This window comes from Macaca nemestrina, chromosome 7 (assembly GCF_043159975.1).
Source record: "Macaca nemestrina isolate mMacNem1 chromosome 7, mMacNem.hap1, whole genome shotgun sequence".
NCBI lineage: Eukaryota > Metazoa > Chordata > Mammalia > Primates > Cercopithecidae > Macaca > Macaca nemestrina.
In genome coordinates this window covers 149,959,714-149,985,025 of record NC_092131.1, presented here as the reverse complement: position 1 = coordinate 149,985,025, position 25,312 = coordinate 149,959,714, and the positions used below count along the sequence as shown (strand labels likewise).

The following is a 25,312-nucleotide window of genomic DNA, read 5'->3' as shown; positions in this document are numbered from 1 at the left end:
CCACTGCACTCCAGCTTGGGCGACAGAGCAAGACTCCGTCTCAAAAAAAAAAAAAAAAAGAAAAGACCAGCTTGGCCAACATGGTGAAATCCTGTCTCTACTAAAAATACACAAATTAGCCAGGCATGGTGGTGGGCACTTGTAATCCCAGCAACTCGGGAGGCTGAGGCACAAGAATTGCTTAAACCCAGATGGAGGTTTCAGTGAGCCAAGATTGGGCTGCTGCACTCAAGCCTGGGTGACAGAGCAAGACTCAGTCTCAAAAAAACAAAAAACAAAAACAAAAACAAACCCCAATAAAAACTAAAAAATAAGACCTAGAGTCTCATTATACAGTATTTAAAAATATCCAATATCCAATTCAAAATTGGCATATGAAGAACCAGAAAGATCTCAACTCACATTAAACAAAACAACTAATAGAAGTCAACACTGAGATGACACAGATATTCAAATTATCTGACCAAGACTTTAAAGAAGTCATCATAAAAATGCTCCAAAAAGTAAAGCTAAACTCTCTTGTAATGAGTCAAAAGATATAAAGTCTCAGAAAAGAAACAGAAGATACAAAGAAAAAAAAATGGAAATTTTAGAATTGAAAAATACAATAATAGAAATAAAAGAACTCACTGAATGGGCTTACTAGCAGAATAGAGATGACAGAGGAGAGTCAGTGAACTTGAAAGGATTGACAGAGATTATCCAATCTGAACAGAACAGAAGAAAAGAACTAAGAAAAAGGAGCAGAATTTTATGGACCTGTGGGACAATAATGAAAAGTCTTTAACAGTTGGTTCACTGAAGTTCCGGAAAGAGAAGACAAAGAGTATGATGCAGACAAAATATCTGAAAAAATAGTGGCTGAAAATGTACCAAATTTGGTGAATGGCCAGATTCAAGAAGCTCGGGAAATTCCAAACAGGCTAAACCCAAAGAAATCCACACCCAGACACATCACAAACTGTGGAAAACTAAAGACAAAGAAAAAATCTTAAAAGCAATCAGAGAAAAATGATGCATTATTTATGGGGAATAATTCAAATGACTATGGATTTCTTATCTGAAACCACAGTAGCTAGAAAAAAAGTAAAACATTTTTAAAATGGTGAAAGAAAACAACTGTCAATCCAGAATTCTACATCCTACAAACATATCCTTTAGGAATAAAGGTAAAGTGAAGACATTTTCAACTGAAAGAAAACTAAGAATTTATTGTCAATGAAACTCTAAAAGGTACACTAAAATACTTTCCTCGGGTAGAAGGAAAATTACATCAAAATGAGACTTGGAAAAAAATGAGACTTGGAACATTAGGAATGAAGAAACAACAGAAATGGTAAATACCTGGTTGAGTATAATAGACTATTCTTCTCTTACTGAATTCTTTAAAATATGTTTGATGGTTGAAAACTAAAGTTATAATATTGTATGGTATAGTTTTTGATGTATGTAGATCTAATATATAAGACCACTGCAACATAAAGTAGGGAGGCTAAAGGGACCTACATGATGGTAAGATTTCTACATTCCACTTGATGTGGTAAGATATGGATTCTAAATAGACTGTGAAAAGTTAAGTATATGTACTGGAATCCCTAGAGCAACAACTAAAAAAAAAGATCAAAGGGATAATACTAAAAACAAAAACAAACAAACAAAAAACCACATAATTTAGAAAGGGATACTAAAAAATTTCAAATAACCCAGAAGAAGCAGATAAAGAACATGGAGAGGTGAAAACCAGAAGGAACAAGCAGAAATTAATAAAATGGTAGTCCTAAATATAAGTATTATATTACATTAAAATGATCTAAACGTCACAGTTCAGAAGCATAGATTCCAGCCTGAGCAACATAGTGAGACTCTGTTTCAACAAAAATGGCATATGCCTGCAGTACCAGCTCCTTGTGGGGCTGAGGAGGGAGGATCACTTGAACCCAGGAGGTCAAGGTTGCAGTGAGCCATGATCATGCCACTGGACTCCAGCCTGAGTGAAAGAGTGAGACCCTGACTCCAAAAACAAAACAAAGAAGCAGCAGCGTAGATTGTCAGGTTGGATTTTTAAAAAGTAGATGTGGCCGGGAGTGGTGGCTCACGCCTGTAATCCCAGCACTTTGGGAGGCCGAGGTGGGCGGATCACGAGGTCAGGAGATTGAGACCATCCTGGCGAACATGGTGAAACCCCGTCTCTACTAAAAATACAAAAAAATTAGCTGGGCGTGGTGGCAGGCGCCTGTAGTCCCAGCTTCTCAGGAGGCTGAGGCAGGAGAACAGCGTGAACCTGGGAGGCAACGGAGCTTGCAGTGAGTGGAGATCATGCCACTGCACTCCAGCCTGAGAGACAGAGTGAGACTCCGTCTCAAAAAAAAAAAAAAAAAAGTAGATGCAAATATCTGCTGCCTACAAGAAATTCACTTCAAATATGATATAGGTAGGTTAAAAGTAAAAGGATAGGCAAAGATATATACTAAGGAAACACTAATTAAAAGAAAATTTTAGTGGTTATATTAATTTCAGACAAAGCAGACTTTGGGGCAGGCAGAGAAAATTACCAGAGAGGCCGGACGCAGTGGCTCACGCCTGGAATCCTAGCACTTTGGGAGGCCGAGGCAGGCAGATGATGAGGTCAAGAGACTGAGACCGTCTTGGCTAATATGATGAAACCCCGTCTCTACTAAAAATACAAAAATTAGCTGGGCATGGTGGTGTGCATCCGTAGTCCAGCTACTTGGGAGGCTGAGGCAGGAGAATCACTTGAACCAGGGAAGTGGAGGTTGCAGTGAGCCTAGATTGCGCCACTACACTCTAGCATGGGTGACAGAGTGAGACTGCCTCAAAAAAAAAAAAAAAAAGGAGAAAGAAAATTACCAGAGAGGGATAAAGAAGGACACTACATAATGATAGGAGAAATACATTCACCAAGAAGACGTAACAATTCTTAAAGTGTATGTACCAAACAGGAAAGCTTTAACATACATGAAACAAAAACTGACAGATTGAGAAAAGAAACAGACAAATTCATAATTACAGTTGGAAACTTCAACACTCCTCATAGTAATTAATAGAACTAGTAGAACAGTATCATCAACAAACTGAGTCTACTTGATGTTTACAGAACCTTCCAGCCAACAAGGGTAGACTACATATTCTTTTCAACTGCATGTATAATGTTCACAAAAACATATCATATTCTTGGTCATAAAAGCAAATCTTCACAAATGTTAAAAGAGTTTAAATAATAAAAAATATGTTCTTTTTTTTTTTTTTTTTTGAGACGGAGTCTCGTTCTGTAGTCCAGGCTGGAATGCAGTGGTGCGATCTTGGCTCACTGCAATCTCCACCTCCTGGGTTCAAGCAATTCTCCTGCCTCAGCCTCTTGAGTAGCTGGGATTACAGGCACACACCACCACGCCTGGCAAATTTTTTTTTTTTTTTGTATTTTTGGAAGAGACAGGGTTTCACTATGTTGGCCAGACTGGTCTCGAACTCCTGACCTCGTGATCTGCCCGCCTCGGCCTCCCAAAGTGCTGGGATTATAGGCGTGAGCCACCACGCCCGGCCTTAAAGTATGTTCTTTTTTAAAAAACGTAAAAATATTTAGAGATTGTTATTTTTAAAGTAAAACTGGGAAAGTCCCAGGCAAGGTGGAATGGTAAGTCCATACAGGTTCCATTTCAGTATCAAAATCTATGGTACATTTCAACCTGTATGCACATTGAGATTTTTTTCTAATTGTAGTAAAAATGGTATAACATAAAATTTGCCATCTTATCCATTGTTATAGCACAGTAATGTCAACTATATGTACATTGTTATACAGTAGATCTATAGAACTCTTTCAACTCATAAAACCAAAACTCTATACTCATTGAACAGCTACTTCCTTTTCTCACTTCCCAAATCCCCTAACTACCATTCTCCTTTCTGTTTCTAAGAGTTTTACTGAAAAAGTATGTTCTATGGCCATAATGGAATTAAACCAAAAATCAAAAACAAAGATAACAAGAGAGTCTCCAAGCACTTAGAAGCTAACATACTTCTAAATAATCCATGGGTCTAACAGTAAGCCTCAAGGAAAATTAGAAAATATTTAGGACTGAACAAAAATGGAAAAAAAAAATCAAAATTTGTAGGATGGAGCTAAAATAGTGCTAAGAGAAAAATCTATAGCATTACATGCTTAGAAAAAAATAAAGTTCTCAAAGTCAATAATCAAAGCTTCTCCCTTTAGAAACTAGAAAAAGAGGAGCAAAATAAATCCAAACTAAGCGGAAGCAATGAAATGACAAAGACAATCTCAGAAATTAACTAAATTAAAAACAAAAAAATTCTGGGTGTGGTGGCTCATGCCAGTTATCCCAACTACTCAGGAGGCTGAGGTGGGAGAATCACTTGAGGGCAGGAGTTCAAGACCAGCCTGAGCAATATAGAGACACTGCATCTCTAAAACTTAGCCAGGTGTGGTGGCACATGCCTGTAGTCTCAGCTCCTTTGGAGGCTGAGGCTGGAGGATTACGTGAGCCCAGGAGTTTGAGACCAGCCTGAGAAATATAGTGAGACCACCCCTACCTCAAAAAAAGAAAAGAAAAATCAATGAAATAAAAAACTGGTTCTTTGAAAAAAATCAATACAATTAATAAGCCTCTAGCAAATCTGACCAATAGAAAAACAGAAGACACAAATTACCAGTATCAGGAATGAAAGACAAATATCACTACCAATCCTGCAGAAACTAAAAGGATGACAAGGAAATATTATAAACAGTTCTATGCACATAAAGTCAACAAATTAGATGAAATGGACCAATTCTTTGAAAATCACAAACTACCAAAACTCACCTAAGATCAAATATATAACCTGAAGAGTCCTACAGCTATTAAAGCAATTGAATTCATAACTCAAACCTGTTGAAGAAAAAAATCTGTAGTGGCAGCTTCTGCTGATGCATTTCTCAGCTGGGTGCGGTGGCTCACGCCTACAATCCCAGCACTTTGGGAGGCCAAGGCAGGCAGATGGCTTGAGCTCAGGAGTTCAAGACCAGCCTGGGCAACATGGCAAAAATCTGTCTTAGGCAAAAATACAAAAAATTAGCCAGGTATGGCACTCGCCTGTGGGTCCAGCTACTTGGGAGGTTGAGGTGGGAGAATCACTTAAGCCTTGGAGGCGGAGTCTGCATCACTGCACTCCAGCCTGGGAGTGCACCACTGCACTCACCCACAGAGTGAGACTCCATCTCAAAACAAGCAAAGAAACAAACAATAAAAATAAACCATGCATTTCTCACCCTCGCATTCCACTCTCTTTCTAATCAATTTTTCCATCATTCCTGGCATGCTTCATTCAAAGGGGCTGTTCATATTCTGCCTTCAGTTTTCCATCATTTCATCATGTGCTCATTTCTATAATTCTTGGTCTGTTGACTTTGGTCTGTTGACTTGTTCTTCAAGACTCAAATCCGTGCCTTTCCTATTCTCCCAGATCTCCTCAGCCTGCATTATTCTAGTTTTTAACAGAACTGTCTCCATGAGACACTGGGCAAAGCAGCCACAATGGAAATTGCTGTAAAAATGTTAGTGCGGTGATTATGAGATAATGTTCCATGTGAGGCATTAGTTTTGTAATTTGTGACTAGGAACAAAAAATAATTAGGTACTAGGAAAAAATCTTTGTTTCTTCCCAGGAATCACTCTGCTTCATGATACCCAATAAAACTAAAGAGCTGATCATGTTTTGCTTTTTGTCCTGGCAGCCAGGAAGCCCAGAGCCAGTTTTCAAGCTACTCTGCCTGCTATTTACATTTTAATTTTCTTTGGTTCTAGTGTTCTTTTCTTTTTTATTTTTGAGACCGAGTCTCGTTCTGTCACCCAGGCTGGAGTGCAGTGGTGCAATCTCGGCTCACTGCAAGCTCCGCCTCCCGGGTTCACGCCATTCTCCTGCCTTAGCCTCCCGAGTAGCTGGGACTACAGGTGCCCACAACCACGCCTGGCTAATGTTTTCGTAGTTTTAGTAGAGATGGGGTTTCACCGTGTTAGCCAGGATGGTCTCGATCTCCTGACCTTGTGATCCGCCCACCTCAGCCTCCCAAAGTGCTGGGATTACAGGCAAAAGCCACCGTGCCTGGCCGGTTCTAGTTTTCTACTTGGGTTCATATTTTATTATTTTATTGCTTATGTTTTCACTGTAAAGCCACTGCAAATTCTTTGTAGGTCTTGCCGCGGTGGGCAATTAACAAATATCCAAATGACTAAATGAAAGCCACTAAAATGCACGTGCTCCTCAGAGCAAAACACTATCAAAGCATTACTTCTCTGATGGCCACTTCCACCTGGTGGAAGGGAAAAAGTACTGGGTACCTGGGGGGCAGGTGTTTATCCTCAAAGAAGTTGTTCTAAGACCTAGAGTCATGGATCTCCCTCATGATCCTTTTCATTCATGTCTCTACTCAGTCTTGGGGGATCCACTGATGGAGTGAGAACTGAGTTTAAGAAAGGCTCTGATGTGGCTTTACTTTAGGGCTGAAACCAGCTACAGAGGGCTACAGGATATCTGTTTGGAGCTTGTGAAATAAACATAACTCTTTCATTTCTTAATGAAGACATAAAGATCTGCAAAGACTAGTCCTTCTGAATACCCCTTCCTATCTGAAAACCATGCCCTGCTGTCATGGGAATTTGTGGGAATGGTCTATGGGGATTGACTCCAACTCCAAAGTTTCACTAATGCTAAAAAGGTGTAAGGGATGCCTCTCACATTTAGTTTTTGACTTAAGATACTTAAATTTTAAAAAAAATTTTGTGGGTACATAGTAGGTATATATATTTATGGGGTACATGAATTTTTTTTTTTTTTTTTGAGATGGAGTTTCGCTTTGTTCCCCAGGCTGGAGTGCAGAGGTGTGATCTCAGCTCACTGCAATGTCTGCCTCCCCAGTTCAAGTGATTCTCTTGCCTCAGCCTCATGGGTAGCTGAGATTACAGGTGTACAACACCAGGTCTAGCTAATTTTTTTGTATTCTTAGTAGAGATGGAGGTTTCACCATGTTGCTCAGGCTGGTCTCAAACTCCTGACCCCAAATGATCTGCCTATCTCAGCCTCCCAAAGTCCTGGGATTACAGGCGTGAGCCACTGTGCCTGGCCCATGAAAAGTTTTGATACAGGCATGCAATGTGAAATAAGCACATCATGGATAATAGGGTATCTGTTTCCTCAAGCATTTATTCTTTGAGTTACAAACAATCCATGACACTCCAAGTTATTTTATCTTTTAAATTATTTATTTATTTTAGAGCAAGATAGAGCAGAGTCTTGCTCTGTCACACAGGTTGGAGTGCAATGGTGTGATCTCGACTCACTGAAACCTCGGCTCACTGCAACCTCTGCCTCCGGGGTTCAAGTAATTCTCCTGCCTCAGCCTCCTGAGTAGCTGGCATTATAGGCACGTGCCACCACGCCCAGCTAATTTTTGTAATTTTAGTAGAGAGGGGTTTCACCATGTTGGCCAGGCTGGTCTCAAACTCCTGACCTCAGGTGATCCACCCACCTCGGTCTCCCAAAGTGCTGGGATTACAGGCGTGAGCCACTCCGCCCAGCCTCTAAGTTATTTAAAAATATACAATTAAGTTATTATTGACTATGGTCACCCAGTTGTGCTATCAAATAGTAGGTCTTATTCATTATTTCTATCTTTTTTGTAACCATTAACCATTTCCACCTCTCCCCAGCCCCCCACTACTCTTCCCAGCCTCTGGTAACCATCCTTCTACTTTCCATCTTTATGAATTCAATTGTTTTAATTTCTAGCTCCCACAAAATAAGTGAGAACATCTGATGTTTGTCTTTCTGTGCCTGGCTTATTTCACGTAGCATAATGATACATACTTTCTTTGTCACCTTCCCTTACATCATTACCATCATCACTACCCCAGGTTCTCATAACAGATACAGGTATCAAATTTCTGCACACACCATAAGAAACTTAAATATCTATCCTATATTACGTGTTTTCCAATCACTTGATCAGTGTTAATTCAAATAGTAGCTCAGGGACCATGGTCTCTCAATTAAGAGATAGTAGACACACCTCAAAACTAGATTACCAAGTCTTCGGGATGAACTCCAAATGCCTTAGCCTGGCATTCCAGACCCTCCCAGTGTAGATTCAACCTACCTCTTTACCTTGGTCCTGCTGCTCCCCACACCAGCCTCTGCTTACTCCACAAGCAGCCTGAGCAGGGGTTCTCAGTCACTCCCCACAATGCCTCTGACCATTACTCCTGCTTGGAACGTTCTTCTCCGTTTCCTTTATCACTCAAGGCACAACTCTCTGGCTTCCCCAACTGTTCCATCTGTAATCTCTCTCCTCTCTGATACATTTCCTGCACCACTTGTTTGTGATTTAATCATAGTTGCCTTTAATTATTATTTAGCTATTCAGAAGCTTCTCAAAGGCAGGGATCTTATCGACTTTTCCTTGTTTCCTGTGTTCTCCACCTGGCAGTGCTATTCAGAGAAGGTGGTCACTACTGGTTGAGTGCATGACCACCCTAGAGGGCCAGAATTTAAGATACACATTTACTGGTTCTCGGTTAAAGCGGCTAGGCCAGCGTATCAAATTGGCAGGGTGTGGCGCGAGTGGAGTAGGCCCTGGGCGCCAGCATCCCGGGGTTCTTAGGGTGACTCGCATATCCCTACAGCAGTAGGGCCTAAACAGGGGTTTGACGCCACAGCAAGGAGGGTCAGGCGTGTGTGGCCTCGGTCTTTAAGAGTATCTTTTCCGCCGGCCTCTCTGCGTGAGTGGCGGTTTATGAGTTTTACCTGATCTGCATCCCTTTTCTGCAGGAGCACATGTCCTTGCGCAGGAAGAGGCTGTTCAGCGTGACCGCCCCGATCAAGAAGAAGAGCTGCTTCACCGCCTGCCTCACGAGCTCGGGGTCCAGGCCGTTCTGGCACATGGTGGTGTAGAAGTAACTCAGCTGTTGCAGGACGGAGGTCATGGTGTAGGCGTCCGTGTCGTCTACGCTGGAGGAGCGCTTCCGGAAGCCTGTGGGCTTCAGGCCGGAAATGCCCTGCAGGCTCTCGTACTCCAGCATGCCTGGCACTGCGGAGAGACGGGGAGGCTGTGCTGACACACCAGGAGAGACACACGGAACGTTCCGACGCTCTTCTGTTTGTTTCAGGAGATGGGACATATTTCTTTTCTTTTCTTTTCTTTTTTTTTTTTTTTTTGAGACGGAGTCTCGCTCTGTCGCCCAGGCTGGAGTGCTGTGGCCGGATCTCAGCTCACTGCAAGCTCCGCCTCCCAGGTTCTCGCCATTCTCCTGCCTCAGCCTCCCGAGTAGCTGGGACTACAGGCGCCCGCCACCTTGCCCAGGTATTTTTTTGTATTTTTTAGTAGAGACGGGGTTTCACCGTGTTAGCCAGGATGATCTCGATCTCCTGACCTCGTGATCTGCCCGTCTGGGCCTCCCAAAGTGCTGGGATTACAGGCTTGAGCGACCGCCCCCGGCGGAGATGGGACATTTTTCTACAAGAGTCAGTGAATGTACTTGTGATAGAGAAAGCAAAAGAATCAAGGGTTTGGGACAGCAGGGTGTGTGTCGGGGGTAGGAATGGACGGTTGTTTCCAGCGGGGCTGCAGCTTGTCTTCTAGGTTTGAAGCAGCACGTTTTTCAGCCTCACAGGAAAGAAAGGCGGTTAGCGTGACAACTCATGGCCTGGGCATTAAAGCCTAAAGTATTTAAATTTCAGGAAATTAAGGAAAGTATACAAGAATTCGAATGGGGCTTTAGGATTTCAAAAATACTTGGCTAAGCCAAGAAGTAGAAGTACCACATATAATAGCAGTAGTAGAAGTTTCCCCAAGTTTTTTCCTTCAGGATAAATCATCCTTACAGAAAGAAAGTTACTAACAGCTTACTATTATTTAGGGAATCATTTTAAGCAAGCAAAGAATTAAAAGGTAGATACATGATTATATTTCCTTGACTTTTTAAACAATGTTACACATAATCACACATTACACATACCAAGTTTATGTTTTAAAAAGTCTTAATGTTACTATAAATATTTTTTGGTGATCAATTCTCTTCTTACCTATTATTGGTTGGATATTCTTTTCCATTATGATAATAAATTGATGATATATTCGTATAGCCACATCACTGAGAATCTGTCTGTATTCTGAAAGGTCAAAATTGTTCAAGCAATTCTTATTCTGATGTGGACTATTATGCTTCATGAATTCCTAAAAGTAATTTTAAACAAAGTATTAGAATAATACAAACATGTAGGAAATTAATAATCAGCTACTATAACTCTTTTACCTTAAAACTTAATGTCTGATTTATATCAAATGAGTTCATGATGCTTGGGGTAGCATGTACCTTCTATAAGAGAAAAATTGCACTGATTTCCTATATGATCCCAGTCTGTCACACTATCATTGTCCTACCCACTTCCCTACAAACATTGTCCCTGGAACCTACAGACTAAGTGGAAAAGCTCATAGAAAGCCCATGGAAGCGTATAGGAAAATGAAACAAAACTGCAGAGCATCCAAGGAAACACACTGCTACGAAGAGGTAAGTGGATACAATAAATGAGATTCATAACCTGATAATTATAGGGTACAAAGTTGAAATATTTTAAAGTGTGTGTTATGGATTGAATGTGTCCTCCTAAAAATCATACGTTGAAGCCCTAACCCCCGCTGTATTTGGAGATGGGGCCTTTAGGGAGGTAATGAGGTTAAATGAGGTCATGAGGATAGTGGCGTGATCTAATAAGATTGGTGTCCTCATAAGAAGAGACACCAGAGAGAGCTTGCCCTCTCTCTCCCTCTCCCTGACCCATGCACCCAGGAAAGGTCCTGTGAGGACACAGGGATGGAGAAAGTGGCTGTTAGCAAGCCAGGAAGAGAGCCCTCACCAGGAAGTGACCATGCTGGCACCCTGATCTCAGATGTTTGGCCTCCAGAACTCTGAGGAAATAAATCTCTTGTTGAAGCCACCCAGCCTGCGGTATTTTGTTATAGTAGCCTAAGTGAACTAATGGAATATGTTTAACATGTTCAAAGAGACTAAAGAAAAAGAAAAAATTAAGAATAGGACATTATGGGGCTGGGCATGGTGGCTCACGCCTGTAATCCCAGCACTTTGGGAGGCTGAGGCAGGCGGATCACTTGAGGTCAGGAGTTCAAGACCAGCCTGGCCAACATAGTAAAACCCCATCTCTATTAAAGATACAAAAATTAGCTGGGCATGGTAGTGCATGCCTGTAGCCACAGCTACTCAGGAGGCTAAGGTAGGAGAATTGCTTGAACATGGGAGGCGAAGGTTGCAGTGATCCAAGATCTTGCCACTGCACTCCAGCCTAGGTGAGAGAGTGAGACCCCATCTCAAAAAAGAAAGAGAGGAAAAAAAAGAATAGGACATTGTGGTAAGAGGCAGAGGTGAAAAGGAACAAGAGAGATTTTAGAAATAAAAATATGGTAACTGAAAAAGCAGTCAGACAGGGAAAAGAACATTCTATACATGGCTGAAGGGGGCAAAGAAAGGATCATAAAACAGTGCTGAATAAGGCATTCTTCCACTAATGTCTCCCAGATACCAGTTTGCTGTAAATGGACTAGTCTGTGCCTCCTCCTGTTTTGGTATTCTTTTTAGTCAGAGGTTGGATTTTCTTTACTTCTCCTTTTGTTCTATAGTACTAGTCAGATTACTGTTATATTTTATTTTACCTTCTTTCCATTGGGACAACTGTTTATCTTTATGGAAGAGGATATTAGATCATTACCTTACATATCAATTTTGGATAGGTAAAAACATAATTGTCAACTCTAAAGGTGAACTACAAAAGTTTAGAAGAGAGTATCTTCATGATCTCAGGGCGGGGAAGAATTTCTGAACAAGACACAAATCATAAAAGAACAGGTTTGACAGATTTAAGCATATTGAAATTCAAAAACTGTGTGACAAGGGACTTCATAAAGAAAATCAGAAGTGAAGCTACAGTCTATCCATATGATATAAAGACCTCCTACAAATCAATAACAAAAACACCAACCCTAAGAAAAAGAAAGAAAGGATGTGACTAGGCAATTCAAAAGGAAACCCAAATGACCAATAAACATATACAATTATGCTTGACTTCGCTAGTGACCAAATAAATGCAATTTAAGTCAACAAGATATAATTTTATACCCTGACACTGGTAAAGGATAAGAATGTCTGTCAATACCAAGTGTTGGTGAAGGTATGAGACACTGGAAACATCATACACTGCCGGTGGGGCTGTGAAATGGTACAGCCATTTTAGAGAGCACTGAAAACCCTGAAAGCCACTTTGTTATTTTAGTTCAATGAAATTTTTCTCTGCAAGTACTTGAAGGTGGAGAACTCTTTTATGACATCAGCCTCCTGGAAGCAGAGTCGGAATGGCAAAGGAAACATATTTATAGATTATGGAGGAACAGTCAGGGTCCTGTAGAGAGAACAGCTGTGAAGAAACAGGCATTTTAAACCAAGGGCTGTATTTTGGAGTCATAATGCTAAACGTCTTACAACCAGGAGGAAACTTAAAATTCGTCTTATCTACCTATTGATATAAAAGTAATGGAAACCTAGGAGGCCTAGTACCGTGCCCAAAATCTAAGCTGCTTCCAGAAGTCTCTTGCCTGTGGTGTATACCCAAGAGTCCAACAGATAATGCGCTGTTGGCCTCCTGGGTGAAGAGAATAGAGGCTCTATTGAGCTCTGGCTCAGGCGGTTCTAGACTGGCTGTCAGCACAAAACAAGCAGGTGAGCGCCCCCTACCTCTTCTCCGCTGTACTGCTTCAGGCAATTGAGAAAATGGCAAGTGTTGGAAAGCCAAAAGGACAGCATTTCAAAGTCTTCTAAATGTTCCTTAGAAAAATAAGAAAAGACAGAATTGGACTTAATTATTATTTGTACCTCTGAGCATCTTACCTGTTTGGTTATTTGTAGCTTTTGACCAAAATTAATTTTTCTTTTATTCACTAAAGCCTTTATCTAATTCATACTATAATGATAAGAGCTTATATTTATTTAGGTCACAGTTTGTAACATGTTTCTGTACAGGTTGTGTCGCTCATTATGAAGTTGAAGCGGCCTTGAAGGAATGCATGAGCAGTGTAAGTTTCACTTCTTGCTCTCCTAAGTTCACATTCTCACTGGGAAGATAGATAGGACAGAGTTTAGTAGGTGGTCAAGTACCCACACAATGGTTGTAGACTGTGCTACAAAGCTCAGGGGATGGAGAGAGAGGATGGGGAGGCAGAGCAGCTGAGGAAACCTCAGAGAGGCAGGAGGTCTAGCCCTTGAGGGAAATGGGTGGAGAGACAAGAGCTCAGGACTAGGACTGCTGGGGAGAAGGCCTCCACTTACAGGGCAGGAAGAAGAGGAACAAGCAGCGAAGGCAGAGGTACAGTGATCAGAGGGGGAAGAGGAAAACAGAGAAAATCCTGGGATTTAAAAGACAAGGGAGGAAGCTTTCAAGGAGATGGTGCTAATGCTTTGGTCAATTTCAAGAGAATAAAAAGTAAAGAAACACCGCTGGTTTTAGTAAGAGGAATTACTGGTGATCTATCTGTAGAGTGATGGGTTAGAAGCCAGATTGCAAGGAGTGACAAAGAGAACTGGTGGAGACCACTAGTTTAAGCACTTTGGCAGTCCGGAGTGGAGGGAAAGGAACAGTGGCTAAAGAGGGTATGTGGGCACATCGCTGTAACTGCTGTGTGCTGGAGGTGGGGAGGGGCAGGTCCTGGGCACATGCAAAGGCAGTGGGAGGGGGCCACGGAGAAGTTGAGACTGAAGATGCTGGTGAGAAAGGGGTCTTACAGTCCTCATGCCATGCGTCTCTTGGTTTATGAATATTTGGCTAAACACCCCAGAGCATCAAGGGGAGGCAAATACTCTGTGTCCTGTGCTGGAACACAATACCAGCTTGTCTTAAGAAAAGCCAATTTATGCAAATATGGACAGGAGGAAAACATCAATTTATGGGAGCCCCTTCCAAAAACACTGTGGTGGCTCCTGTGAAGACGGTGACTATAAAGTATCCAGCACCAAACAAATGTGAATTTTCTATTCCTAACTCCAGATAAATAATGAATTCATGATACTTTTTGGAAGCAGAGGAGAATTACTATACTATGACATCTCACAAATCTAGTTTTTATGTTTCTTTCTTCCTAGAGTTTATTTATTTATTTATTTATGAGACACGGTCTGGCTCTATCACCCAGGCTGGAGTGCAGTGGTGTGATCTTGGCTTACTGTAACCTCTGCCTGCCGGGCTCAAGTGTTCTTCCCACCTCAGCTTCCTGAGTAGCTGGGACTACAGGCACACACCACCACACCTGGCCAATTTTTGTCTTTTTCGTAGAGACAGGGTTTCATCATGTTGCCCAGGCTGGTCTTGAACTCGTGAGCTCAAGTGATCTACCTGCCTCAGCCTCCCAAAGTGCTGGGATTACAGGTGTGAGCCACCACACCTGACCTTCCCTAGAGTATTTAAAAGAATTTAATTCCTCATTACTCTTTAGAACACATATTTTACTAAAAATAAGTTAGGATCTCCCTAATTAAAAATTCACATATGTCCTAATATCGAACATCACTTCTCTTTTGGAGGGGCATGAAAAACAGTTATTTTAGTGTTACTTATGTCTTCTTGCCCCCTTCCAATATGGATCAGTACATTGTAATTCCCAGAAACGAGTACTTTTTAACATAACTGTAAACTGGTCATTTCCTAGAAAGAGAGAAGGTTTTTGTACTAACTCCACTGTGGCAAATGGAATTTCCACACTCAGGGTAGCATCAGGTCTGGCTTAGAGCTAAGTCAACCACCCTACCCACACCCAAGATTCCAGCATGCGCTAAGCATTACCAGAGAACTCTTTTTACAAAGTAACTATCCCTGTAAGCAAGGATCCAGGTCTGTTTACAAAAATCTTCAACGCTTAGATACAGTTATTTACTCATTGATCATTTATGGAGTTTCCAGGAAAAATAATCAGCATGCTAAGAATGATTTTAGGATTATGTTTCAGTTGGAAAGGAAATTAGCAATAAACTTTGTGTTACTGTTAAGTTAGCCTTCACAAAATCCCGCCCTTTGTCATTGTCATTTTTGATCATTATCCACTTGTCACACCATGAAGAGATGATTGCTCATAAGAGTTCAGTTGGTGACTTCTGATACGTACACCATACACACATGGTCTATGTCCTATGGTAGGTTCCCTCTCGCCCAGTGGTAAACTGCTGGCTGCCTGCTTGTCCAATCATTCCAATAAGGACACTGACTTAGGGAATGGACAACAGCAAGTTGGAAGGAACCTGGGTCCCTGCATGATCATATAGAACAGAGCCACCTTCCAACCTAGATGGCTCATTATGGAACTGCTATCAGCAAAGAACAATCCTCCATCTTCTTTAAGAAACTGTATATTGGGCAAAGGGAGGCGGCAGGTGTCTTATAGCTACAATAGCTTAACTTTACTAAGTAACTAACCTAACTAATACACAGTTCATCTTCATTTGTGGACTAGGAATAAAAATACACAATGTGCTTTTAGGAAGAAGAATTATATAATTGCCAAGGGAAGAGAGGAGTAATTTTTCATTCCTTTTCATTTCTCATGATTTACCCTTGTTACAGAGATAGAACATATACCCCTCACAGCTGATAAGTTCACACCCTAAGGGGATAGCAGTGGTGGGGGCAGTGGCTACCAGGTTGCAGTCTCGCCGGTAAGGCTTTGAGGGCTATGGCAGTTGCTCATCCATTTATCTTTTCCTAACAGTGTGGCTCCCTTCAATAGTGGGGAGGGAGGAATCAGGCGTCTCACCACACACGGGAGGCTCAGGAGGGGCAAAGACTGGGCATCTGGTCATTCCCATAGATGTGATACCAAGGGCCAATGTCAAAGGCACTTCCTACCTTAACCACCTGCTTGATGCCATTAATGGTGCTGTTCATGAGGGACTTCAGCATGTTGGCATCATTCAGAGAGTCTGCGTAGCGCACACACATGAACAGGATATGAGCCGGCAGCCCGGGGATCATGTTCACCACCACGCCACGGGGCTTCAAGTCTGAAGCAGAGACAGCCAATGAGGATTACAGCTGACAGGTCAACTCTTCTCCTAAGGAACCTGTGACTAGGGGCAGGGGCTTGTTTGCTTTTCTGTGCTTGATGCAGTGCCTGAATGTATATGGATTTATTTCCTCTTTGAGGAATTCCATCTGGCTCCTTTCTTGTCACAAAATACACAGGTGCCACTTGTTCCTCTTTTTGTTTACAAAGGACTTTCTCTTTCTTAAAAGGTTGAACAAGAGACAGAATCTTTATTTTTCCCTGGTGTGGAAACTCTGGATTTCAGACCCCAATTGTAAGAAAGGAACTCCAGTTCCATGCACCCCTACTCCAAGCTCTTTGATGAGAATGGAGTACAGCGTCTGCAGTCACATGAAGCTGCCTTGAATAGGGAAAGCAGGCACACACCAGTGCAGCAGAGGATGTCTAGCTGGCCTTGGGGAGAAGAGAGCGGCGGAGACGCACAGTGGGGATGAAGGGGAGAGAGAAACCTTACAAAAAAAGTTAAGAATAAGCAAACAAGGACGTCCCCCTGGCTGCATGAAGACAGAAGCACAAAGAAGAGGTTCACACTGTATGACGCCAGTGATGGGGGGAAAGAAAAGGGTGGGGGTGCTCACATGAGCTGAGGGGTTTCACTCGCAGAAGAGGAAGGAAGGCTACATGCTGGCTTTGTGTTTTGAGATCTTGGGGCCAGCTGACAGGGAGGCAGATTTTTCTCCCGATGCCAGAAAACCACGTGGAAGGTCACAGTGAAGACAGTGCAGTAAGATTGTTTCTATGACCACCAGATCTTGAGCATGCACATGGGACATTCCTGTAACTGAGGCATGGCTGGGAAGCCCCATCACATTGCTGCAGAGAAATTTCTCGGAAGTCAAATGGAGCTCAGAGCCGCAATTACTTCCATGATGGCTTCTGTGCTGAGTCACAAAAATGAGGTGATGTTTCTTTTCTACCCTGGTCCTACAATTTGGAAAAGGTCAGGGCAATGGTTCTCAACTGAGGACAGCTTTGGCCCCCACAGGACATTCGGCAGTACCTGGAGACATCTTTTATTGTCATCACTAGGGGTTGCTGCTGGCTTCTAGCGAGTAGAAGTCAAGGATGCTGCTCCATCCTTTGTTACTCACCATTCGCAGAGTTAACAGGTCAACAGTGCTGAGGTTGAGAAACTCTGGGCTGGGGTAAGAAGCAGTGGAAGAAGAAAGTAGAAAAAGGACCACCCCTGCCCAGGACTTTGGCACTGACTGATGTGCAGATTCTCAAAGAGAAAGCAAAAATCCAGAGTTCCAGGTTTCAGTACCAAAAATGAGGTTCTGAATGAGCTTGGCCTCATCTTCTCTCTTGTATTGCAGCATTCCAAGGTACTCCTTAGGTCCTGAGGACGAGTGCACATCATTGGCTGTAGACAGAGGCAAACAATCAGCTGAATACACAAAAGCAGCTTTCACAGGTCTCATAATGTGACTACTCTCCTACCCCATTCTGGCTGGTTTGCACGTAAATGTCTGTGGCTTTCAGATACATTAAAACTGTACTGTATTGTATCCTGAAGAATTTCTCCAAGTAGTGATTCCTCTTTGTGAGTACATGAGTGAGTACAGCTGCTGCTGAAAAGGCCCAGTTATCCTTTGAAGAGCCTTATGAGTGCCTGATATGTATCCGGCACATGGTAACAGGAAAGAAATCCTAGATATTGCCTTGTCTTCAAGATGCCGATGCTACTGTGAAAGAAGACTCGTGAAACATGTGGTGTGCAAAGTACCAGTGTGCATGATCCTTACTGAGAGGGCTGTATTAGTTTCCCATGGCTGCTGTAAAAAGTTACTGCAAACACAGAGGCTTAAAACAACACAAATGTTTACTCGTACAGCTCTGGAGGTCAGAAGTCTGAAAGGTGAGCCAGGGTGGTGAATGGTGGTTCATTCATCCCAACAGTGGGGATGCAGCGGGGGCTGGAAGCACAGACCTGGGCCCTGCTCTCATGGGGCAGACTGCCATTTGTCATTTATTACTGAAGGAAAAGGATCCTGAGTTTGCTTGTGGACATTTCAAATTTGAGGTGAGAGTTGGGTAAGTAAGAATAAAGCCGCTCTTCAAAGAGATGAATATAGAAAAAGGAACAAACAAGACACAGCCTTGGCAATAAGGCTGGGAGGAAGAGGAAAAAGTAATAAGGAATGAAAGAGTGAGAAATGTGAGCAGGAGCTGAACACAGGCAAAGTTCAGTGATGGAAACAGAAGGAGGGATGAAGGGCTGAGCGTCCCTTTCACAGAGGCTCACAAGGATGCTTTATGTGTGCAGTGCAGTCCATGTTCAGGATGTCTGCTTCTTAGCTCTCTACTTTTCTAATAGAAATTTGGATACTAACTAATCCTACATATGTAACAGGGAGAGAAGGTGAATTTCAAGCAGTTAATTGAAAACTTGTTCACAATTTCATTTTTTACAAAAGGGAGCTAACAGAGGAAGAGGTTCATGTATTAATGATAGGATGTCTCTCGCAGGTACATCAACGTATCTGGTATCATCTGAGCGGGAGGGAGCTGTCTTCTTGTCCCAAAGGATCTTTTCGTTAGCCCAGCACTAGGTCCCAAACCTTACCACTTGAGAATCATTCCTTTGGGTTTCATAAGCTTTGGACCAGAGAGAAAATAAACGAGTGCATGTTAGCCTTAGCTCAAAAGAATAAGAAAACAAGTATTGTTTCTTACCTTTTCCAGCTGTCTTGCTTAGTGTCTTGACTTGATCTTGTAGCTTTTTAATCACTCTGTCCTTCATGTCTAATTCTTCTTCAAGATCCTACAGCAATAAAAAGAAACCAGGATTTAGCTTAGAAGCACTTTAATCTATTTTTTTTTTCTTTTTTGGTAACAGCTTTATTGAGCTACAATACTGTTCACATACTGTACAACTCACCCACTTAAAGTGTAAACTCAAAGGTTTTTTAGGGTAGTCAAGAGTTGTGCTACGATCACCATTTAATTCCAGAACATTTTGTTACTCCAAAAAGAAAACTAACCTTTAGTGTCACTCTCTAGTTCCTCATACCCTTCCAGCACCTAGCAACCACTCGTCTACTTTCTGTCTCTACGGATTTGCCTATTCTGGGCATCTCATATAAATAAATTCATAGAATAGGTTTTTTGTATGTCTGGCTTCTTTCGCTTAGCATAAGGTTTTCAAAATTCATCCATGCCGTAGCAAGTATCAGCATTTCACATATTCTTATGGCTGAATAATATCCTATTGTATGCATGCACTACATTTATCTTGCTCTTATTACATAGGAATGCCCATCATAGAGAATTTAAAAATATGAATGTGAGAAAATGGGCTTTCTAGATGTCAGAAGCTGGAGCCAGAGAAATGTTCAGAGATTTGGGCCTGGTTTTACCTTTCCTTCCTGATAAGGAGGTGGCCTTGCCCATGCTGAATTTGGTTCCAGAACCAGGAGAGTCCTTGGATACCTAGAAATACTTCCTATAAAGGACATACAGTGTTTAAGTTCTTTCAGATCTGAGCCTTTGACACATATAGAACTCAGGCTTCTCTGACCCAGAAAGACCCACCATGCAGGGTCACTGCAGCTGTGTGCCCTCTAAGGACTCTTGGGGCCAAGGGACATTGTGCTGTTTCTACTCTGTGCGGCCACCTCTCTCCCTGCCACCATTCTGTGTCCCTGGCTAGACATGTTAGGAACTCTATGGACTTTAGAAGTGGAGGTGTCAGTAGAGCTTCTTCCCTCCAATTCAAGCCCATCTTATAATATATCTAATAAAATGGGTCACCCATCAACCCATAACTCAGGAAAAAAACCACTCTTAACATATTGATTTCATTCCTTTTTTCCCAATATGGTGAATGTACATTTTATAAAATTGGGATCATATTACATGCAAAATTTCAAATCCTACATTTTTCTCTAGTTATACTGCAGACATTTTCCCATGTCATTGATAATATACCCAAACCATCATTTTAACAGCCAAGTCATACTATATCATACAACAATTTAACCTTTGCTCTATTGTTAGATATGCATTTGATTCCTTTGGGTTGCTTTTTTTTTTCTCTCTGATTATTAACACTATGATGATCACTCTGAACAAAAATCTTGGTCCACATGTTCAAGTATTTACTTAGGATAGAACCTTACAAGTTGTGTTACTGAGTCAAAGGGAATGTACTTTCCAAAGGTTCATGAGCCATACCTTCAAATAAGCCCTCAAGAAAGTTTATACCAATCTATATTCCCAGCAACCATGTATGACAGTGCCCATTTCAAGATGTTCTCTCCAGCAGCATCTCTATTAATTATTATTATTAGTAGTAGTAGTATTTTTAGAGATAGGGTTTTGCTCTGTCACCCAGGCTGGAGTGCAGTAGTGTGATCATAGCTTACTGTAGCCTCAACCTCCTGGGCTCAAGCAGTCCTCTTGCCTCAGCCTCCTGAGTAGCTAGAACTATAGGCATGCACCACCACACTTGGCTAGTTAAAAAAAAAAGTTTTCCTTGTAGAGGTGGGGTCTTGCTACATTGCCCTGGCTGGTTGAACTCCTGGCCTCAAGTCATACTTCTGCCATGACATCTTAAAGTGCTGGGATTACAGGTATGAGCCACTGTGCCAGGCCCAGATCTCTGCTAATTTGACAGGCAAAAATAATACCTAGTTTTAATTTTGAATTTCTTTGATAAATAGTGAAATTATTACTAAAAGTTTTTTTTTTTTTTTTTTTTTTTTTTTTTTTAATCTCTTAATAAGAATTTCCTTTTCAGTGACAAAAGAGTCTGGAAAAAAAAATTTTTCTTTTTTTTTTTTTTTTGAGACGAAGTCTTGCTCTGTCGCCCGGGCTGGAGTGCAGTGGCCGGATCTCAGCTCACTGCAAGCTCCACCTCCCAGGTTTACGCCATTCTCCTGCCTCACCCTCCCCTGTAGCTGGGACTACAGGCACCCGCCACCTCACCCAGCTAGTTTTTTTGTATTTTTTAGTAGAGACGGGGTTTCACCGTGTTAGCCAGGATGGTCTCGATCTCCTGACCTTGTGATCCGCCCGTCTCGGCCTCCTAAAGTGCTGGGATTACAGGCTTGAGCCACCGCGCCCGGCAAAAAAAATTTTTCTTTAACTCAAAGCATCACATAGTGGCTTGAACAGTGTCACCCTGAAATTCATGTCCAACTCAAACTCCAGAATGTGGTGACTTTATATGGAAATAGGGTCCTTGCAGCTGTGGTAAGCTGAGAGTCAATATGAGAGATGGCTACTACAATTTAGGGTGGGCTGTAAATCCAATGCAGATGTCCTTATAACCGACAGAAAAGAACACAGAGACAGACAGGGAGAAGGCCAGGTGCAGTGAGGCAGAGGCTGGAGTCACACTGCCCCAAACCAAGGAAGACCTGGAGCCCTCTAGAAGCTGGGAGGCAAGGACGGGTTTTGCTTAGAGACTTCGGAGGAGTGTGCCCTGCTGACACCTTGACTTCAGACTTCTGACCTCCATAATGGAGAGAACACATTTCTGTTGTTTTAAGGCACCTGGTTTGTGGTCATTTGTCACGGCAGCCCTGGCAAACTAATACAGATCAGGTCTCATCTGTGGGTAGAATCCGCCGGCTAATGTATAGAGATGATACTCTTGTTGTATGTCCCTCTGCTTATATGTAACCGTGAGGCTACTCCGGGTTCAGAAAGAGCTATGGAAATGAACATGTCAGGCCTGTCGGCTCCCCAGCTCAGCACACCTGTGGGGAGCAGAGCCAGACACTCAGAGGAGCTCCAGAAGAGGGCACCAGGACCGGGCTGTGCTCTGGGGCACCAGGAACGAACTCATAAATCACAATGCACTGGGACAGTCAGAGTAAAGGATCAAGTGGGATGACATGCGCAGCACATGCATGACCCACCCATGTAGCTTCTCCCTGACCACTGGCTCCACTGAGATCCCAGGGGCCCACAGAAGGCAAGGCAAGGCAAGGCAGCCTCACACACATGGACGGCAGGTGGTTGCTTCTCTGGTGTAATATGAGGATTCCAGTCTCCGAGAAAGTCATATCCACCTCAGAAAAGACAGCCATCATGTAGGTGCCACTGATTGGAATTTGTTACTTCCTATTAAATGTTAAACTCCTGGAATGTCTCTTTTTGGATGTAACCATTCTTCAGAGTTAAACCCTGACACCCAAAATGTGTTTTTCCTCCAACAGGCTTTTCCTGTGAGATTGGAAATAGGGGCCCTGTCAGCGGGGAGAAGGGCACGTGGGCATGTCCACACTGACCCACTGGACTCGTCAGCCCTCCTGGGTCACCCTCTTGGAAGCTCTCAGGTCTTGAAGGGGCCCAAGAGGGTCTCAGCTCCTAGGAAAGTGGCCTACCTGTCACTTCAGCACTTCTCAGTCTTCCGGGTTCCATACAGCATCACAATTTCAAAATCATTGCTGGGACTTGACGTACAGTTACCCAATTTCATTTTGGTAAGGGCGTTTAAAACTCAGAAAAGACCTTAAACACTTTTAAAAAGTTGCTAAGCCTTCCATCGACATCACGATCATTTCATAGAAGAACATTTTGACTCTTAAAATTGTGGGAAGGCCACCCGCTGAGAAGAAAGCATGGGCACTCATATGGGGTGAGTTTTGCTGGGTAAAGCGCTCACACGTAGGCCTTGCTAGCCTCAGTGTGTTCCACAGCATGGTGACTCCATCCTGGATGGTGCCGTCCACTGATAGTGCTGGGGAACCACGGCCTGCACCTCACTGTCTCTCCTCCTTCACCCTCCCCAGGCTGGCCTATAAGTCTCTGAGGCCTGTAAGTCCCCAACGCCTTCCCAAAGCCAACCTCAGAGACCATGTGTCTTTTGGGATAAGAAAACAGACGGTTCTGATAGAAGGACCTTTGGTCTATAGATGTTAATTATATGCTTTAGGCGGCACGTCCCCCCTTTCAGCATCATTTGCACACAGACAGTCTCCATCACCAAGTTAGAAGACTTCTCACCCTGTTTTCCAAAGTGAGCCGAGATGCTTCCTGCCAGAAGTTACTCTTGACTTCACTTTCAGTTTCAAATTGTTTCTTCAAGTGGTCACTGGCCTCCTGCATTTCTTGAATCTTATCAATCAGCTTCTCCTTCTCTTTGGTATGTATTTCATTCTGGGCTTCCATGGCCCTGAGAAAGGGAGGGAGGAATGGCTGGTATCAGTATGACCGTCATGGAGAAGTCACTCACTGTCATAGCAAGTGGTGATATTTCCAAAGATGGGAGAACACCTTGGCCAATTTCTGTGTAAAGCAAATAGTATTTGAATAGGGGCGTCCTTCTGGGGGAAGGAAAAGAGACCAGGACTGGCTGGGACAGAAAATTGTCCATGGACTCCTCTAGTCTCCTTCACCCAATAAGAGGTTCCATTCTCCACCCAACCCCAGCCCCACTCACTGTTCCCATGGGACATCCACGCCCACCATACCCTGTGACAGCTCAGCAGTCATCCCCTTTGTGACCAGCCTGGGGATCAGACACTCACAAAGCCAGGGATCAGATAGAAGAGAGGAGGGGAGACCATGAGAAGAGTTCCAAAATGGTGCCTTGCTCCTTTTCCACTACTTTGGGTCCTCATCCTACTGATAAAGTCACATGACTAAAGATGCTCTTGGGGATGTCAAGTGTCCATTTATTATTTTGGAAAAATAACTGTCTCAACAAGTTGGCAAAAAAACAGAACATTCTCCCCACAAGGCTCTGCCAGGGCATGAGGCCCTTTGTTGGTCAGGATGGAAATGGGGGGATTAGCAATGAAGATTTTCCATCGACATGGGTTTTTAATTCTTACCCTAAATAGTCTGCTAATAGAAACCGTTCTCTCTCACAGACTCTTATCCGTTGTTTGAACAGATTATTCAAATGCATGGTATAGCATTTCAAGGGTACAAAAGTGTACATATACAGTGAAAAGTACGGGTCCTCCCCTCCTCTGTGCATCAGTCACCAAGCCTGGAGGCAACTGCCTGGAGGCAACCAATGTTTGTTCCTTAACAATCTCCCAGAGATGCTGCAGCTGCTGCTGCTGCTGAGTGTGCTGTACATACACATATTTTTTCCTTCCCATTGGAATGGCAATATATCATATATATTAATTAGCATCTGGCTTTTTGGCATTAGTAACACATCTTGGTATATTCTACAGTTTCAGAAAAGCATTACATGAGCATGAACTTGAGGTACACACATATTTACACTTACTTTCTTTGTGTTCCTTCCTCCTCTTGACTGCGATTTAACTGATTAGACAATTCTTCTAGTTTTCCTATAATAAGAAGAACTGTCAATACTTTGTGAGGAGTGGGGGGGGGGCATATCACTGCATTCTGATTTGGGTTTGGTATTATTTTCAATTTTTAAAAGTCCTAAACCAGGGGTGTCCAATCTTTTGGCTTCTCTGGCCCATATTGGAATAAGAATTGTCTTGGGCCACATATAAAATACACTAACAGTAACAATAGCTGATGAGCTGAAAAAAAAATTGCAAAAAAATCTCGTTTTAAGAAAGTTTACGAATTTGTGTTGGGCCTCCTTGAAAGCTGTCCTGCGCTACATGTGGCCCATGGGCTGTGGCTTGAACAAGCTTGTCTTAAACTGTATCCAGGCAGAGATTAACTTTTATTTGGTCTGAACAATGTTTAAACATTTTAAAACCATCATTTAAAAATTGTAATATTTCACATAAAAATCTGGATTCCTGGGTTTTCTTTAAAAATAGGAATCTCTAGCAATACTGGGCTCACATTCCCACTGGGCAACAATCACTGGAGCTTGGAGGCAGAAGCCTCTTTATTTTACTGTATTTTTTTCAGAGACAGGATCTCACTGTGTCACCCAGGCTGGAGTGCAGTGGCGCAATCATGGCTCGCTTCAGCCATCACCTCCCGGGCTCAAGTGGTCCTTGCACTTCAGTCTCCCACACAGCTGGGACTACAGGAACATACTGCCATGCCTGACTTATGTTTTAAAATTTTTTGGGCTGGGTTCAGTAGCTCTTGGCTATAATCCCAGCACTTTGGGAGGCCAAGGTAGGTGGATCACCTGAGGCTAGGAGCTCAAGACCAACCCGGCCAACGGCGAAACCCCATCTCTGCTAAAAATACAAAAAAAAAAAAAATTAGCTGGGTATGGTGGTGGGTGCCTGTAATCCC

General features: G+C 42.7%; 1 protein-coding gene across 7 annotated transcripts in view; it reads right to left on the bottom strand.

Moving 5' to 3' along the window:
* Positions 1-25,312, bottom strand: part of LOC105490167 (myosin VC) — a 107,796-nt gene that overhangs the window by 8,721 nt on the left and 73,763 nt on the right. For 6 of the 7 annotated variants that reach the window (XM_011755560.3, XM_011755536.3, XM_011755545.3 and 3 more), the window contains 8 exons: positions 24,363-24,426; positions 23,123-23,291; positions 18,842-18,929; positions 17,430-17,528; positions 15,967-16,121; positions 12,813-12,902; positions 10,093-10,243; positions 8,815-9,097 (listed from right to left, as the gene is read on the bottom strand). In XM_011755560.3, the coding sequence (XP_011753862.2) occupies positions 8,815-9,097; positions 10,093-10,243; positions 12,813-12,902; positions 15,967-16,121; positions 17,430-17,528; positions 18,842-18,929; positions 23,123-23,291; positions 24,363-24,426 (1,099 nt within the window). The remainder of the gene's footprint in view (positions 1-8,814; positions 9,098-10,092; positions 10,244-12,812; positions 12,903-15,966; positions 16,122-17,429; positions 17,529-18,841; positions 18,930-23,122; positions 23,292-24,362; positions 24,427-25,312) is intronic. The other variant, XM_011755555.3, reaches the window with a different exon arrangement.